The sequence below is a fragment of the Oncorhynchus mykiss genome, chromosome 2, assembly GCF_013265735.2.
Source record: "Oncorhynchus mykiss isolate Arlee chromosome 2, USDA_OmykA_1.1, whole genome shotgun sequence".
Taxonomy (NCBI): Eukaryota; Metazoa; Chordata; class Actinopteri; order Salmoniformes; family Salmonidae; genus Oncorhynchus; species Oncorhynchus mykiss.
Genome location: NC_048566.1, coordinates 22336708 through 22356067, shown reverse-complemented (window position 1 = coordinate 22356067; position 19360 = coordinate 22336708). Strand labels below are relative to the sequence as shown.

Sequence of the window (19360 nt, the reverse complement as noted above, 5' to 3'; positions counted from 1 at the left end):
TTTCAACTTTCAGATCTTTATTGAACACAAACACAAACACACACACACACACTCCTGTTAGAGTATCAAACACGTAGTTATATACATGCAAAATGTTGAACGAATGTTAAAGCTCTTGCGAGATGTCAATCTTCCTATCTAGCATGCTTTGACCTTTGTTTCCCTTGAACAGTCATGTCTAGGAAAGTGTTGACATAGAAACCGGGAGGTGATGTGTTTTGCATTGTGCATTTCTCTTCTCAATCACCTCGAGGTATTTCCCCCCTCTAGCATTTAATACATGTATCAGAAGCACAGCTAAAGCGGAGCCAAGCCCTGTGTGGAAAGGTACAAGCGTGTGGGGCGGTCCGATGCGACGGAGTCTATCTAGGGCTCATTCCTCGGCGGGTAGGATTTTGTCGAGGTAAACCTTGATGGAGGTGATGGCCTCGTCCAGGTAGGTGCCGACATGGGGGCGCACATAGTGTCCGTACAGACCCAGGCCGGCCATACGGGCCTTGTCCACCAAGGGTGCTGCTTCCTGGGCCAGACCACTGGACAACACACACACAGAGACAGGAGGAGATGTGTCAGTGTGTCATAGGTTAACAGCCATCCTATGTGTCCCAGACTTGGGTTCAAATACATGTGTATTTTAGTATTTGTATTTTTATATCTGTGTATTTGAGTATTCTGAAATACACAGCCCAAAACAAGTACTTTTATTTGAGTATTTGAATGGTTCTTTGAGAACTAAAACAAATAGTCTTCTAATACCTGTATTTCAAATACCTGGGTTAAATGCATGGGAGTGTATCTGAGCCAGTGTATATCAGTAATTTCAAATACTTTCCAAGTGTATTTCCAACTACTTGTTTTTTTAAAATAAAGATGATCTGAATACTTGTTTTGAAATGTAGTGAAATGTAATTGAAACACCTTAAATTGTATTTTAAGTTCTGATGTGTCCCGTGGTTAACGTCTAATAAAGAATGGTCAAATATCTAGGTAACATGTTGATAGGCATGAAGGGCCAGCATCTAAGATCCTATAATCATTTCAAATCCTATTTCAAAGTTATGGACAGATAGACAGAAGAACTGCCAGTAAATCAGACAGACGGATAGACACACAAACAAGCAGGACAACAGAAGGACATTGACAGACTGACTCAATGCTGGGTCTGGATCGACGCGACAAGTTAACTTGGTTGTGTCGCGGTGGGGCACTCACGATCCGATCTTGACAGCGCTCAGGAATTTGGGGTTGCCCTGCAGCTCCTCGATGTAGTCTTTGGCAGCCTGGCCCTGGCCCTGGCCCAGGTTCTCAGTCATAGGCCCCACAGCAGCCTGCACCTTGCTGTAGGCGTTCATCAGCCTCTTGTAGAACACAGACTTCATGGCCTCATACTTCTCCACCAGCTCCTTGTCTGGCTCTGGTACTTGACACAGGCACACAGAGACTGGAGGGGAGACAGGGAAGAGATAGTATTTATTCATGAATTGCACTTGCTTGACTTGATTGACTGCTGTTAAAGATGATCTAAAACCACTGGACTAACTATAGCCACAAAATAGCCCCAATATAGTAAAATGCTTCGCATAACCAGGCAGTGTGTGTGAGTAAGGTTGATTTAGTGTCTGTGTAATGGAGATAGTTTGGTCACTTGGTTTGATCCCTCTCATGATGAGTAAACTCGGCTGAAATAATCAAAGGCCATTTCAACCTGACATCTGAGGTCTCTCTTATCCCTGCAGATTGTGTAGCAGTGGGGTCTGATGCCCATAGTGTCACTGCTCAACGTGGTCGGTCGATCACCTCCACAAGTCCATCACAGTTCAAAGCCTATCACCTCTCAGATAAACATACAACTAACTGTGCTATGCATTCGTGTTGGCTGACATATTCTCTCACTGTCACTGACATGTTCACAGCTGGAGGTCAAAGGTTGCTATTACCTTCTGTTGTATAAACGTCTGGAATGAACACTATATATCCATTTTCATAAATGTTGGTAAATTTGCCTTTATTGTTTCAAGACATTATGGAAGAGATCGTTTTTGTCTAATCGTGGCATGGGGTTGTTCAATGACAGCCATGTCTTTGTTTCAAATATCACAAGGGTTTCATTTCAGAGACAATTATTCACGGTTTTTAACTAAATGTTATATCATCTCTCCCACAGAAAGAAGTTGTATTACAGCCAGGTTTTACACAGTCAAATGTGACAAATAGATACATTTTATATAAAGAGCTGTACAAATTATACATTTGTGACATCAATATACGGTAATTATTTTTTTACAAAAAAAATTCAGCACAGTAATATGAGATCTGTATGTAAAACCTTTATATTTGACATTTTAGCAGATGCTCTAATCCATTTTAAGCTAACTAGGTGAGACAACCACATATCACAGTCAAGTATGCAGGATACGAACCTTCCATTCTAGCTAAACAATGGATAAACAGCGTTTCTGCCAAAAAACTAACATTTTAATACACATCTAAAATCTATGAGTTAATCATCTGAGAACAGTAAACACTATTTTACACGCACATGAAGCTAGCTACCTGTAAGAATTCATTTCGGATGAAAAAACACAAATCTGGTTTGAGTTCTGCAGGGTGTGTGTTGCAGGTTCTTGGTCTTACCTTGGAGTGCAAGCACTAAGGCTAATGCCAACTTTCCGTTCATTTCTGAAAGAAAAAGACAAACACAATAGGAATTTCGATGAATTATTTAGATGAAGTTAAATGCAATGCCTGTCTATTTATTAGACTAGAAATCACACCATTCTGATCAGGCATCAATGAAACTGTTGAGCTGTTCATAACTGATAGGAAAGGATGATGCATCTTAAAATGCATGAGAAAATAAATAAATTATACATTAATACATGTATATGTTTTTAGATTACTAGAGCATTGAAATAACATATCTATAAAAGTTGAGAAGAGAGAGAGAAAAAGATGACCTCCTGTTGTAGTGGATGTACAGATCCCAGTGAATTAAATGACAGTCTCCTTTGGTGGCTGAGTTGTCTGTAAAGCAATCTGAACAAGTAGACACCATGATATAGTGAGGAGAGTAAACAAACGTCATCTAATGAGTATGCACACACACACGCACGCACACACACCCACGCACCAGACACACCAGAACCCACTGTACCTACAGGACAAACATCCACACACTCGTTCGCCTGCACAAAGTCCATTGCACTTGAGACAGGTGATTCAATGCATCCAGATTATCACTTGGATTGGTTTCTGAAATCTATTTATGCTGCAATGCCCTATTCTGCATACGAAGGAAAGCCTGAATTCTCCTCAAAAACGTTTGCATATCAGTGCATGAAGTAGATTTATTTTGAATGAAGGATCTTGTTAAGCATTATAACTGTGGCTGAAAGTTTTCCATAATTTATTTGTCAACATTTGTGTGGAACATAAACCAGTATGTTTGACTGCCTCTATGTAACTCATTGAAAATCTGTATTCTTGCACACATTCAGAATTCACGAACTCAACAACAAAACACTCTTCACAATGTCTAACAAAAATCATCTCAATGGCTTATTCAGGCTAAGGTCCATTCTCACTGTCTATTTGAATGTGTTTCATGTATCCCAGTTAGCCAGATTATGGTTTTGATTGAATGAAACAGAGCCCTGAGTGTGTTGACTGTGTTCCAGGATCGATGTCTGCAGTCCACACAGAGAGAGCTGAGAGAAACGTCCTGCAGGTCACACACATCTCCCCTCCAGCCAGACACCCCTGCTGAACCTTGTACAGTGCCTTTCGAAAGTATTCGGCCCCCTTGAACTTTGCGACCTTTTGCCACATTTCAGGCTTCAAACATAAAGATATAAAACTGTATTTTTTTGTGAAGAATCAACAACAAGTGGGACACAATCATGAAGTGGAATGACATTTATTGGATATTTCAAACTTTTTTAACAAATCAAAAACTGAAAAATTGGGCGTGCAAAATTATTCAGCCCCTTTACTTTCAGTGCAGCAAAATCTCTGAATGATCCAATGTTGACCTAAATGACTAATGATGATAAATACAATCCACCTGTGTGTAATCAAGTCTCCGTATAAATGCACCTGCACTGTGATAGTCTCAGAGGTCCGTTAAAAGCGCAGAGAGCATCATGAAGAACAAGGAACACACCAGGCAGGTCCGAGATACTGTTGTGAAGAAGTTTAAAGCCGGATTTGGATACAAAAAGATTTCCCAAGCTTTAAACATCCCAAGGAGCACTGTGCAAGCGATAATATTGAAATGGAAGGAGTATCAGACCACTGCAAATCTACCAAGACCTGGCCGTCCCTCTAAACTTTCAGCTCATACAAGGAGAAGACTGATCAGAGATGCAGCCAAGAGGCCCATGATCACTCTGGATGAACTGCAGAGATCTACAGATGAGGTGGGAGACTCTGTCCATAGGACAACAATCAGTCATATATTGCACAAATCTGCCCTTTATGGAAGAGTGGCAAGAAGAAAGCCATTTCTTAAAGATATCCATAAAAAGTGTCGTTTAAAGTTTGCCACAAGCCACCTGGGAGACACACCAAACATGTGGAAGAATGTGCTCTGGTCAGATGAAACCAAAATTGAACTTTTTGGCAACAATGCAAAACGTTATGTTTGGCGTAAAAGCAACACAGCTCATCACCCTGAACACACTGTCAAACATGGTGGTGGCAGCATCATGGTTTGGGCCTGCTTTTCTTCAGCAGGGACAGGGAAGATGGTTAAAATTGATGGGAAGATGGATGGAGCCAAATACAGGACCATTCTGGAAGAAAACCTGGTGGAGTCTGCAAAAGACCTGAGACTGGGACGGAGATTTGTCTTCCAACAAGACAATGATCCAAAACATAAAGCAAAATCTACAATGGAATGGTTAAAAAATAAACATATCCAGGTGTTAGAATGGCCAAGTCAAAGTCCAGACCTGAATCCAATCGAGAATCTGTGGAAAGAACTGAAAACTGCTGTTGACAAATGCTCTCCATCCAACCTCACTGAGCTCGAGCTGTTTTGCAAGGAGGAATGGGAAAAAATGTCAGTCTCTCGATGTGCAAAACTGATAGAGACATACCCCAAGCGACTTACAGCTGTAATCGCAGCAAAAGGTGGCGCTACAAAGTATTAACTTAAGGGGGGTGAATAATTTTGCATGCCCAATTTTTCAGTTTTTGATTTGTTAAAAAAGTTTGAAATATCCAATAAATGTCGTTCCACTTCATGATTGTGTCCCACTTGTTGTTGATTCTTCACAAAAAAATACAGTTTTATATCTTTATGTTTGAAGCCTGAAATGTGGCAAAAGGTCGCAAAGTTCAAGGGGGCCGAATACTTTCGCAAGGCACTGTATCTCAACTGTCAACTCTCACCGAGATAACACTCTGATTTCAGCACAGTCTGTAGATGTCCCTCCCATCTCTGTCTGTCTGTCTGTCTGTCTGTCTGTCTGTCTGTCTGTCTGTCTGTCTGTCTGTCTGTCTGTCTGTCGTCCACACAGAGACAGCTGAGAGAAACGTCCTGCAGGTCACACACATCTCCCGTCCAGTCAGACACTCCTGCTGAACCTTGTATCTCAACTGTCAACTCTCACCGAGATAACACTCCGATTTCAGCACAGTCTGTAGATGTCCCTCCCATCTCTGTCTGTCTGTCTGTCTGTCTGTCTGTCTGTCTGTCTGTCTGTCTGTCTGTCTGTCTGTCTGTCTGTCTGTCTGTCTGTCTGTCTGTCTGTCTGTCTGCAGTCCACACAGAGAGAGCTGAGAGAAACGTCCTGCAGGTCACACACATCTCCCGTCCAGTCAGACACCCCTGCTGAACCTTGTATCTCAACTGTCAACTCTCACCGAGATAACACTCCGATTTCAGCACAGTCTGTAGATGTCCCTCCCATCACTGATGTCTCTGTCTATCTGTCCGTCTGTCTCTTTCTTTCTGTCTCATTCTTTATCTCCCTCTTTGTCATTCCCTGTTGCTTTCTCTCTGCCTTTCTAAAATCTATTCTCAGTCTCTCTCAGCTTTCTACTTCATTCAGTTCAGAGATTGATGAATGTGAGGAGTGTAGACCGTGTCAAGGGAAATTGAATGAAAAGGCACAACACTATAATGGTACAACTAAATGTTTTTTTAAAATTTTTATTTAGTTTGAATTCATTTTGGGGATTCACAATAGTTAATTGACTTACTCAGATGCAATATGTGAGCCAAAACGGTATGATTACTAATACACTCTATGGCAGTTTTAATACTATCACAACCCTTGTGCTGAGGTTAGTGAAACACCAGTAAATGTGTGTACTCATTCACCGGTCAAATCATACAGCATTGTTCACGCGCTCTTCTAGTTGTAATCCCTAGTGCATATGAACATAGAATCAGCCCTAGAATCACCTTGCATGAATACATGTGCTGGCAGTGAGCTGGGTGGGTGTTTGTCTGCCTTAGATTCAGGTGCCATTAGATGGGTCTGTACTGGTCGATCTTCTCCTTGACTCTGTCCCAGAAGGAACTGGTGGAGGCTGAGGCCCAGTCCATGTAGGGATCAGCCACTGGTTTGATGTGGTCCTCGTAGTACGCACCAGCAAAGGCCTGCACTGCCTCTCTTATTCTCTGGGCTTTAACTTTGGCTGCCCTGTAAGACACACACACAAGAATAAATCAGTTGGAAGCAGCATCCACTGAGCGCACGCCTTTTACCCGTATCCTTAAAACGGCATGGTCGGCCATGGTGACTGTGTGTCTGTTTGTACCTGTATGTCTCTGTTGCCCTCTGCAGAACCCCCTCAGAGTCAGAGTCCTCTGGGGCTGGCATCTGGGCCACTATGGACACACATGCTATGGAGGAGAGAAGTTACAGTAGGTTACAGTAGGTAACAGACTACCAGTCCATGTCAACAGTTCAATGGAGGATAGACTAGATAGAGAGTAAAAAAAAATGAAATGCACGGCCACACCTTGAATGAGCAACACGAGAGCAACTAGCTTCAGTTTCCCTGGCATCTGTCAAAGAAACAGAATGAGACGGAAGACTTGGCTAAAATACACATCTCACTTAAAAAATTGATATTACATATAATAAAATTATTCAATAAACAGTACATTACATTTTTCATCACCCCAAACAAAACTAATCATACATTCAAATGATATATCACTGATATGTATATATATTTCTGTAATCAACGGTATCACTCATAACAGCTGGCCTCCAGTATAAAAACAGCTGGTCAATACACAATTCAAAGTAAGTGAAAGAGCATTTTAGGGAGCGTTTTACCTTAGTGTTTGTTCTCAGTATTGTCAATCTGTTTGGTGGAATCAAGTCACTTCATTTGAATTAGAGGACTTCTCACAGCGCTTTGTCTTGGTTGCATGTGTACTTTGTTCTTGTTTTGGTGACCACTGACCGATGGTCTGTTTTTGGGTGGGAAGTGGTGGACTGATTGGATTGGCTTAGATGATCAGTGAGTCAGTCGTAAGTAGTCCAGTGTTTCGATGCTCTTTATTTATTTAAGTTCTGAGAAATGATTTTTTTTATATATATATATATATATTTTTGCCTAGCTAAATTATCTTACGTCATTGGCAAATAATTTATTTTAACCTAAAAAAAATGGTTAACACAAAATATCTTGACAAATATTGTGAAATAAGATACATGACTTGTGTCTGCTGCTGCAGTATCAACTTTTGCCCAAAAGAAACACTAACTCTTAGCAACACATTTAAAAAAGCCTCTCATGTTAAACCTTCATCCTTGCATTTGCCAAAAGGTTACATTAATCTCTCATAATCTTTTCAATTTGAAGATTGTCTGGATAGCTGCCCAAAGTTCCTTTAATAAAGACGAGTGGACATGTTGGCTTGTAAGTATTCAGACCAGGTCTTTATATCTCTGTGCTCCATTAAGAAGACAGCAGGTCAATGAAATAGAGTACTGTTTTGAACTAGACCCAATGTCTCAGTCAGCAGAACTCAAGAGAGGAGTCCACTTCAAAATACCTCTCTCTCTCCCTCTCTCTCTCTTCTCTCTCTCTCTCTTCTCTCTCTCTCTCCCTTCTCTCTCTCTCTCTTCTCTCTCTCTCTCCCTTCTCTCTCTCTCTCTCTCTCTCTCTCTCTCTCTCTCTCTCTCTCTCTCTCTCTCTCTCTCTCTCTCTCTCTCTCTCTGCAACACATCCGTTTCAGGCATAATGCTGAATGTCACACTGATACATGACCAACTGTGGATGTCATTTTCAAATCTTGTTTTCCTGCTATTGCTTTTCCATTGATGCCCTTTGTCCATTCGCCTCTTCACCTCTGGTCCTGTTGACAGACACAGGACAATAGTTGGTTGTTGTGAGAAGAGGGTACAGAGAGCAGATTAAAGCTGCCCACTATCATGACACTCCACCAGAAAATAGGGTGAAAATATGAGTATTCCCTGGTGGGGTGCACGACCCTCTTGCCCCCTGGACCCCTCTAACCCCCCTACGTTTGACCCTTGACCTCTGGTCAAACACAGGAGCAGATTCCAGTAAACAGGGACAGCATAGTAATCATTAACTCAGAATAAACAGTGCCTTTAGCCCGGGCCTTGTGAAATTTGACCTGGTTAGTGTCTCTCAGTAAAGCTATTGACGTGTGGATATCCAGAGTGATCCAAGATATCCAGAGCATCAAAGTGTGTCGGTTGTGTTGCATTACAGAGTGTTCATTGTTAAGGAGAGCTCAATAACAGCATCAATCCAGAGTCCATTTGTGATTGTGACACAAGTTTGTATCTTTTTTAAGGGGAAGCATATCTTAGCACAAGAACATGAGGTTTCAAGAGATTGAACATTGTTCACAGAGATACTTTTCAAGGCTGCACACAACCAACATGTTGAATGGAAGAAAGGGTCTATTGACAGACACTTGTCTTACTGCTGAATCTCAGTTAGAGAAGTGTCTGGGCAAAATGTGAAATTACATGTGTTGCAGACTGCTTTTAAGTATAGTATCTTTCAGTCAGAATGCACTGATTCTTTCTCTGGCCATGGTGTTTTTAACCCCTGTGTCATACTGGGCAGCTGACCATTCACTTTGACCACATTAACATCCCATACCTATCCCACAATGCATCATAAACAGAGACGAAATGAATGTTTGGTCTTTGTGCAGTTTTTTTTATGCATGTTATGCATACTGTCTGTATTATGTGTACAGGTCTTCATGTCTTTCATATCCTTATAAAGCCGTGCTTCTACATCTGCGTTGCTTGCTGTTTGGGGTTTTAGGCTGGGTATCTGTAAAGCACTTTGTGACATCGGCTGATGTAAAAAGGGCTTTATAAATACATTTGATTGATTGATGTGCCCCCCCATTTATTAGTTGAAGAGACACTTGTCAAATAAAAATCATTGCCAATCAAACTCATTGTCCAGAATAACTTCTAACTTGTCATTGCATGGATTTTTTGGCCTCTTTAAAAATGAGCAGGTTGACTTCTTACTGTAGCAAATCAAATGCAGAATATAACAACCCACAAATATAGTTTTATCACAAAGGTATCTTTATTTTTCAGGTTATTAAAGCAAGCCATGTTTATTAAAGCAAGCCATAACAAGTACACAGAGATGACATCAGTCTCTTGAGAGAGGTGAAATATAACCTTTGTGTCTGTCGGCACAACGCACATGTCAGCGTCACAGCAACCGCGTCACCAGGCAAGACAGAGCAAGAAGAGTGATGGGGGCGTGGGGGGTCTTAGACAGGCAGGGTCAAAGGTGTACAGGCTTACTACTGCTTGGGGAAGGTCTCGTCAACCTTGGCCTTCATCTTGTCAAACTGCTCAGTGAACCAGGTCCTGGAGACGGGGAGACAGACACACAGTGAGTCATTTCAGTCTTTAATTATTTCACTTCATACTAATGTAGATCTCCAATTAATTTAATGTTGGGTTATGTTTTGGGGTGTGTGTGTGTGGGCATGTACTTGGTCTTGGTGGCGAACTCGCTGTCCCCAATCTTTTCAAACATGTCCTTGGTCTTGACGGTCAGGTCATCAGTTAGTTCCTTCATCTGATTGCCGAAGGTGGTGAAACGCTCCTCAATTGTCTTCTCAGCCTCCTGAGCCTCTGTAGAGAGAGAGAAAGGAGGCAGGGTTAGAACTATGAACAGAAGGACAGAGTCTTAGATCTATGAACAGAAGAACAGAGTGTTAGAACTATGAACAGAAGGACAGAGTGTTAGAACTATGAACAGAAGGACAGTGTTAGATCTATGAACAGAAGGACAGTGTTAGATCTATGAACAGAAGGACAGTGTTAGAACTATGAACAGAAGGACAGAGTGTTAGAACTATGAACAGAAGGACAGTGTTAGATCTATGAACAGAAGGACAGTGTTAGATCTATGAACAGAAGGACAGTGTTAGATCTATGAACAGAAGGACAGTGTTAGAACTATGAACAGAAGGACAGAGTGTTAGAACTATGAACAGAAGGACAGAGTGTTAGAACTATGAACAGAAGGACAGAGTGTTAGAACTATGAACAGAAGGGGAGAGTGGTAGAACTATGAACAGAAGGACAGAGTGTTAGAACTATGAACAGAAGGGGAGAGTGTAGAACTATGAACAGAAGGGGAGAGTGTTAGAACTATGAACAGAAGGACAGAGTGTTGGAACTATGAACAGAACGGGAGAGTGTAGAACTATGAACAGAAGGACAGTGTTAGAACTATGAACAGAAGGGGAGAGTGTAGAACAATGAACAGAAGGGGAGAGTGTAGAACTATGAACAGAAGGGGAGAGTGTAGAACTATGAACAGAAGGACAGTGTTAGAACTATGAACAGAAGGACAGAGTGTTAGAACTATGAACAGAAGGACAGAGTGTTAGAACTATGAACAGAAGGACAGAGTGTTAGAACTATGAACAGAAGGACAGAGTGTTAGAACTATGAACAGAAGGACAGAGTGTTAGAACTATGAACAGAAGGACAGAGTGTTAGAACTATGAACAGAAGGGGAGAGTGTTAGAACTATGAACAGAACGGGAGAGTGTAGAACTATGAACAGAAGGGGAGAGTGTAGAACTATGAACAGAAGGGGGGAGTGTAGAACTATGAACAGAAGGACAGTGTTAGAACTATGAACAGAAGGGGAGAGTGTTAGAACTATGAACAGAAGGACAGAGTGTTAGAACTATGAACAGAAGGACAGAGTGTTAGAACTATGAACAGAAGGGGAGAGTGTAGAACTATGAACAGAAGGACAGAGTGTAGAACTATGAACAGAAGGACAGTGTTAGAACTATGAACAGAAGGGGAGAGTGGTAGAACTATGAACAGAAGGACAGAGTGTTAGAACTATGAACAGAAGGACAGAGTGTTAGAACTATGAACAGAAGGGGAGAGTGTAGAACTATGAACAGAAGGGGAGAGTGTAGAACTATGAACAGAAGGACAGAGTGTTAGAACTATGAACAGAAGGACAGAGTGTTAGAACTATGAACAGAAGGGGAGAGTGGTAGAACTATGAACAGAAGGACAGAGTGTTAGAACTATGAACAGAAGGACAGAGTGTTAGAACTATGAACAGAAGGGGAGAGTGTTAGAACTATGAACAGAAGGACAGAGTGTTAGAACTATGAACAGAAGGGGAGAGTGTTAGAACTATGAACAGAAGGACAGAGTGTTAGAACTATGAACAGAAGGACAGAGTGTTAGAACTATGAACAGAAGGGGAGAGTGTTAGAACTATGAACAGAAGGACAGAGTGTTAGAACTATGAACAGAAGGACAGAGTGTTAGAACTTTGAACAGAAGGGGAGAGTGTTAGAACTATGAACAGAAGGACAGAGTGTTAGAACTATGAACAGAAGGACAGAGTGTTAGAACTATGAACAGAAGGACAGAGTGTTAGAACTATGAACAGAAGGACAGAGTGTTAGAACTATGAACAGAAGGACAGTGTTAGATCTATGAACAGAAGGACAGTGTTAGATCTATGAACAGAAGGACAGTGTTAGAACTATGAACAGAAGGACAGAGTGTTAGAACTATGAACAGAAGGACAGAGTGTTAGAACTATGAACAGAAGGACAGAGTGTTAGAACTATGAACAGAAGGGGAGAGTGTTAGAACTATGAACAGAAGGGGAGAGTGTTAGAACTATGAACAGAAGGGGAGAGTGTTAGAATTATGAATAGAGAAGGGAAAATCGTCAGGAAAATGAGTAGACTGAGGGTTTCATCATGAAGAGAGAGAGGTAGAGAGAGAGAGAGAGAGAGCGAGAGAGAGACAGACATAGAGAGAGAGAGAGAGAGAGAGAGACAGATAGATGGTACATGTGTGTTCATAATAATAAATTTGTATTGATGTGTATTTGAGGCCAGACTTATGCATTCAGTAGTAATGGATTTGTATAGACTAGTATCAAGTGTATTTGTGTGTGTGTGAGGCTGTGTGTTTGTGTACATGCATGTACATGTGCATGTGTGTATGCATGCATTTGTGTGTTTGTGTGAGAGAGAAACATCACACACGTGTCACCAGTGAAAATGCGTTAGTATTGACGCCAGTATTGAGGGAGATGAATGAGCGATAAAATGATTAGATAGAGTGAAAGTGTAATGGCTGCCTAATAGGGTAGGGCTTCATACCTGTGTGTGCAGCGAACACAAGCATCAACACGGCAATGGCAATGGACAGTTTCATCTTGACTGTTGGCTGCAAGGGAAGGAAATTTAGCAACAAAACACCCTGCCTTTAATATGCTCCATCATAAAAAGGTTTGCATGATGAGTTAGTTATGAGTTCAAACAAAATCCTAGCATTATGCCGTCAGGGTTTCATCAGGAGCTGTGCTAAACAAGTGAAATGTAAGCCATCCTAAACAATTATTATTGTTGTAATAAATGATCAACAGCTGTTTTGTTAGTGCGGTCAGAACAGTGGACAGCTCCCTCTGCGTTCTCTAGCCTACACACAACTTCAATTAGTGACTTTACATCAGCAAGAAAAAAAGACTTTGATAGCCTTACATTTTAGATTAAACTCGACCTGCATTTGATTAAATTAGTAAACTAACATAACAATTGTTTCTATTAATATCTGTCCTGAGCATTGGATGGGGTTCAGAAACAGAAGATAGGCTGGATGTCTTTCCCGCTTGTATAAACTACACCTAGATGTCGCCACAATACCGCAAACAGATTTTGAGAGACTGGTATAGATTTATAGATAATTTGGGGTATAAAATAAACAAATACATTGGCGACATTCACGTACATTTATTTGGAGTAAATAAACTGATGAACAAAAGTCTCAGATATACTGGCCTATGTGTTTGCTCAGATAAGAACAAAAACATACAAAGATAGACATTTGAAGTAATAACAATGAAAGGAAGACTCTAGAAATGCCAGTGAAAAGTAGGTTAATCTTACCTGTTTTCCGTCTCAGAGAGAAAATAACCCCAGTGTGTCTGACAGACTGACTGGAGTCCCTCTATATATCCCAGGACGCTGACGTAATCAGTAGTCACCAATTCTGACCTATGGTGACCCCGCATCGCACAATGAAGAGCACGCCAAGAGTGGCCTACTCCCACCTTCTCCTCCAGATTAACCAACCCTCCCCCATCTCCCTTTTTCGGAGAGCCCAGCTGAGGTATGGTCCATGTCCTGTCTTGTTTCAAACCATACATGATCACATATTTAATCAGATTTTGTGGGAATGTATTTATTTGACTAGATCTGTAATTCACAGTCTGATCTGGGGGGTGGGGGGGGGGGGGGTTCATCCTGCCTTAGGTTTTATAATGTGATATTCATTTGTCATAAAATATTATATAAAATATAATCATCAGACTGTGAGTGCACAGAGATACAGACCTAAAGTGGACTATGGCCATTAAACTAGGTCACAAGATACTTATACTACTTATACTACTACTTAGATATTGATACAGTTCTGCAGTGGCATCACTAAACAGCACGGCATTGACAGTGCAGATCTGTCTCTGAGTCCACCAGACCAGTCTGTTTAGGGCTGTATTCAATCCATAACACTGAAGATCTGCGACAGATAATGAAAGGTAGTGTTCCCATCGTTGTGTTGACTGTATTCAATCCATAACACTGAAGATCTGCGACAGATAATGAAAGGTAGTGTTCCCATCGTTGCGTTGACTGCATTCAATGACCTTTGCATTTTAAAGCAGATCTGCTGCGATACGGATTGAATCCAGCCCTTAGTCTTTTTGGCAAGGCAAGTATTTGGGCCCCATTCCATCCTTCCCTGCTCCCTTCCTTGAAGTCATCCCTGTTCTGACTTCTCTGAATAGATGAACGCTGTGTGATGAAATCCTTGTTGACACCTTTCAATTTCACAATATAAAATATAACATGTGCACTTCTTCCCCTCTGATCTACTTTCAGTGCCATTACCCTTCACTGACCTCACACACAGATCTGTGTGATCAGTGTTATCATGTGATACAGAATGCACAGCATCCTATTTGTCCACTGTTATGTAAATCTGCTAGAAGTCCATTATATTAGTGCTCCTCCATGCTGTCTCCAAGAGAGAGAAGCTGGGGTCAACAAGCCTCTACTGTACTGGAATAGCCAGTACGTAACTCCAAGTCCAAGAATTACAAAGTCTGGCAAAGTCGTATGGCTTTATTTGCACTATTCTTAAAATAGTAAGTCTAGAAGGTCCTTCTCTGTGTTGGAGCAGACAGGGGTAGTGGACTACAGTTTGTTGAACTATAGTAACCTCTCATTAGTGCTGGAGGGGTATGTATGTTTTCCTCATTGCAGCACTTCCCTCTTTACACCCAGCCCCTTGCTGCCCACGGCAGGGTGCCCATTCGGTGCTGATGGCTTTAGCCATATGAAACCCTGTTATGATGCACAGATGACCATTGTCTTGCACCTCTTAATCACACAGTACCCATTCCTCACCTGTGGTAGAGTGTCTTTGTGTGATGCATGAGGCGTGAACGTGCATGTCTCGCTCGCTCATGAATTGAAATAACAAGCCGTCTGATAAAAGACTGTTTTTCCCCCTTCTTTTGCCAAAGGGCTCCTGTGGTGAATGGTTTGTGTTCCAGCACCAAGATGGGGGAAGAGGGAGGAGGAAGGGTAGTAAGAGGTAAAATCTCTGTGGGGGAGTTGTCGGGGGTTACTGTCGGTTTTGCTCTGCCAACACCTGCTAGTTGGAGCCCTTTGTTGCTTCAGCCGGAGCCAGAGACACCCAGGAGCAGTATAGTATGTGAGAAAAAGTGCTGACTGGCAGAATGCTTGTGGTTTTGCTGTTTTCTCCTTGGCCAGACCGTTACAAATACATACAGGGTTTACTATAGTGTAGGACACTTCACCCAAACACGACCTTCCAGTATAGGAGGAACAGAAACAAACTGGGACTCAATAACAGTTCACTTCAACACAGAGGTTGTTATTAGGAGTGTGACCTGATTTAGGGGAGAGGTCATTGTAGTCATTGTTGCTCTTCTTGACTTCTCATTGAAAACAAGGTCACATACTTGAAATGGTATGCTACTTTTTAAGGTTAGGGTTGAGTAGAGGTGGTTTACTAGACACAGTTATTGCTTGCATGGATCATTTTTTCGACCGTTTTTTTTCCTGGTTAAAAGGGAGCACATTTTAATGTAGATCATTAAGAAGCTTGTGTTCATATTTATAGACTTAATCACGAAACGGTGCTTCAACTTCGAGAATAAAGATGCCCATAGTGCTATTGTATACAGTGAAAATTAACTTGGTTTAGTTTATTAAAACTACCATGAACAACAACACTAAAGTACTGTAGGTGTACAGTTGACTGTCGGAAGTTTAAATACACTTAGGTTGGAGTCATTAAAATTCATTTTTCAACCACTCCACAAATTTCTTGTTAACAAACTATAGTTTTTGCAAGGCAGGTTGGGACATCTACTTTGTGCATGACACAAGTCATTTTTCCAACAAATCTTTACAGACAGATTATTTAACTTATAATTCACTGTATCACAATTCCAGTGGGTCAGAAGTTGACATACACTAAGTTGACTGTGCCTTTAAACAACTTGGAAAATTCCAGAAAGTTATGTCATGGCTTTAGAAGCTTCTAATTGACATCATTTGAGTCAATTGGAGGTGTACCTGTGGATGTATTTCAAGGCCTACCTTCAAACTCAGTGCATCTTTGCTTGACATCATGGGAAAATCAAAAGAAGAGCAATTTCTAAACTCCTGAAGGTACCACGTTCATCTGTACAAACAATAGTACGCAAGTATAAACACCATGGGACCACGCAGCCGTCATACCGCTCAGGAAGGAGACACGTTCTGTCTCCTAGAGATTAACGTACTTTGGTTTGAAAAGTGCAAATCAATCCCAGAACAACAGCAAAGGACCATGTGAAGATGCTGAAGAAAACAGGTACAAAAGTATCTATATCCACAGTAAAACAAGTCCTATATCGACATAACCTGAAAGGCCGCTCAGCAAGGAAGATGCCACTGCTCCAAAACCGCTATTAAAAAGACAGACTAAGGTTTGCAACTGCACATGTGGACAAAGATCATACTTTTTGGAGAAATGTCCTCTGGTCGGATGAAACAAAAATAGAACTGTTTGGCCATAATGACCATCATTATGTTTGGAGGAAAAAGGGGGAGACTTGGAAGCCGAAGAACACCATCCCAACTGTGAAGCACTGGGGTGGCAACATCATGTTGTGGGGGTGCTTTGCTGCAGGAGGGACTGGTGCACTTCACAAAATAGATGGCATCATGAGGAGGGACAATTATGTGGATAAATTGAAGCAACATCTCAAGACATCAGTCAGGAAGTTAAAGCTTGGTCGCAAATGGATCTTCCAAATGGACAATGACTCCAAGCATATTTCCAAAGTTGTGGCGAAATGGCTTAAGGACAACAAAGTCAAGATATTTGAGTGGCCATCACAACACCCTGACGTCCATCCCATAGAAAATATGTGGTCAGAACTGAAAAAGCATGTGTGAGCAAGGAGGCCTACAAACCTGACTTACACCAGCTCTGTCCGGAGGAACGGGCCAAAATTCACCCAACTTACTGTGGGAAGCTTGTGGAAGGCTACCCGAAACATTTGACCCAAGTTAAACAATTTAAAGGCAATGTTACCAAATACTAATGGAGTGTATGTAAACTTCTGACCCACTGGGAATGTGATACAATAAATTAAAGCTGAGATAAATCATTCTCTTTACTATTATTCTGACATTTCACATTCTTAAAATAAAGTGGTGATCCTAACTGACCTAAGACATGGAATCTTTACTGGGATTAAATGTCAGGAATTGTGAAAAACTGAGCTGAAATGTATTTGGATAAGGTGTATGTAAACTTCCGACTTCGACTGTAAGTGCTTTTTTCAGTAGGGGATTGGTGGAGCAGAGAAGAGGGATAAGTGGTTGCCTCCACTGCCTGGCTTCCAGCCTAAATGTTTACTTGCTGGCCACTCTCCTACACTTCAGAGGCAAACTTTGTGACTCACATTTTCTGTTAACTACACAGAAAAAACTCCATGTTTTGTTTGGTCTGCCAGAATGCCTTACTATTACTGTGTGTTTCTGGTGTTTACATGCTCTTTTAAACCTGATTTATCAAGGTCAAACCTAAAATCTCTTGGTTAAAATCTATTTTGCAACACAGACTGGGTCCAAGATAGCAGCAGGGTCAGCGATATTACAAGTCAAATTGCAAAATTGAAAAACTAACTGTAGATCCATCAAAAGCAATTATCATAGGATTTGTGTATCTATATGTGTGTGTGTGTGTGTGTGTGTGTGTGTGTGTGTGTGTGTGTGTGTGTGTGTGTGTGTGTGTGTGTGTGTGTGTGTGTGTGTGTGTGTACCTTCGTGCAGATCTGTGTATCTTAGACAGGAGAGGAGGGTGGAATAACTATTAACATAGTAGATGAAAACACAAACATGGTTCCTGAAACCTGCTGGGATAATGAGAAAGGAATGTGAGAGCAGATCCCGACAAGCCAGGACCCGGGAAGCAGGGAGAGAGGGAGGGCGGTACGGAAGGAGGGCGGAAAGGGGACAAAAGAGAAAGAAAGACCTGCAGGAGGGGGTGGAAGGCCCTTTAGTGTTTGGTCAATCAAGCACCATCTGTACAGATTAGGAGAGGAATTGACAGTGTGTGATGAGAGGGGTGTATGGGTGGTGCGGGAGGGTCCTAAAAGAAAAGGTGAAAGAGGGATGTGGGTTAGGGAGAAGGATAGGTACCCTGAAAAAGGCCTTACTGAAAATCATCAGACATATCCCTTGTGTTGTCCCTATAAACGTACGTAACAACAGCCTGAAGAAAGTGTATTATAAAGAACCTGTGTGTGTTTATGAGTGTACAGGTAGTAGAGAACTGCCTACATGGGGTTTAGGGTTCGTATTTCGGGGTTAAAGACATGGGATCTGGGGATGGGAAAAGAAGAAGGAGCATGACATGATGAGGACATTCTGTCCAACCTATTTCTGGAGCCTCCAGATGTGATGTTACATGACATTATAACCTAACGTAGATCTCAATTCAACTTACGCTGTTTGTGGTTTATAAAGACTAACACTGAATTACTGTATGTCAGGGGTCAGAAAAAAAACCCAACCCTGTTCCCGGAGAGCTACCCTCCTCTATGTTTTCTCTCCAACCCTGTTCCCGGAGAGCTACCCTCCTCTATGTTTTCTCTCCAACCCTGTTCCCGGAGAGCTACCCTCCTCTATGTTTTCTCTCCAACCCTGTTCCCGGAGAGCTACCCTCCTCTATGTTTTCTCTCCAACCCTGTTCCCGGAGAGCTACCCTCCTCTATGTTTTCTCTCCAACCCTGTTCCCGGAGAGCTACCCTCCTCTATGTTTTCTCTCCAACCCTGTTCCCGGAGAGCTACCCTCCTGTAGGTTCTCGCTCCAACCCTGTTCCCGGAGAGCTACCCTCATGTAGGTTCTCGCTCCAACCCTGTTCCCGGAGAGCTTACCCTCCTCTATGTTCTCTCCAACCCTGTTCCCGGAGAGCTACCCTCCTCTATGTTTTCTCTCCAACCCTGTTCCCGGAGAGCTACCCTCCTCTATGTTTTCTCTCCAACCCCAGCTGTAACTGACCTGGTCCAGCTTATCATTGTTATCAGAACATGATGCATGATAGAGGGAATTTATAAGCATAGGAATGTCTTGATTTTGTGTGTTCATCAACCATAGATTGTAAGATGAAGATCCATCTATATTACTGTAACTACCTCAGTTGTCATTGTAACTAACAATAAAGAAATGTCAAAGTTGAAAAAAGTTGATAAAGATTTGACAAGAAAAGAACACACTGACAATTGAGC

General features: G+C 41.7%; 3 protein-coding genes across 3 annotated transcripts; all 3 read right to left on the bottom strand.

Annotated features, from left to right (window-relative positions):
* On the bottom strand, positions 1-3099 carry LOC110537948 (apolipoprotein A-II). The gene is made up of 4 exons (XM_021624431.2): positions 2958-3099; positions 2635-2679; positions 1213-1441; positions 1-533 (listed from the first exon to the last, which is right to left on the bottom strand). Exons 2-4 carry the CDS (start codon positions 2675-2677, stop codon positions 374-376), a joined length of 432 nt encoding a protein of 143 aa, XP_021480106.2. The 5' UTR covers positions 2678-2679; positions 2958-3099; the 3' UTR covers positions 1-373.
* Positions 3100-6131: 3032 nt separating this feature from the next.
* apoc4 (apolipoprotein C-IV) lies at positions 6132-7525 on the bottom strand. The gene is made up of 4 exons (XM_021624406.2): positions 7299-7525; positions 6976-7021; positions 6772-6856; positions 6132-6653 (listed from the first exon to the last, which is right to left on the bottom strand). The coding sequence occupies exons 2-4, from the start codon at positions 7019-7021 to the stop codon at positions 6479-6481; spliced, it is 306 nt and encodes a 101-aa protein (XP_021480081.1). The 5' UTR covers positions 7299-7525; the 3' UTR covers positions 6132-6478.
* A 2008-nt stretch (positions 7526-9533) lies between these two features.
* Positions 9534-13577, bottom strand: LOC110537939 (apolipoprotein C-I). Its single transcript, XM_021624419.2, has 4 exons — positions 13433-13577; positions 12647-12713; positions 9977-10118; positions 9534-9848 (listed from the first exon to the last, which is right to left on the bottom strand). The coding sequence occupies exons 2-4, from the start codon at positions 12699-12701 to the stop codon at positions 9782-9784; spliced, it is 264 nt and encodes an 87-aa protein (XP_021480094.1). The 5' UTR covers positions 12702-12713; positions 13433-13577; the 3' UTR covers positions 9534-9781.
* Between the last annotated feature and the right edge of the window lie 5783 nt (positions 13578-19360).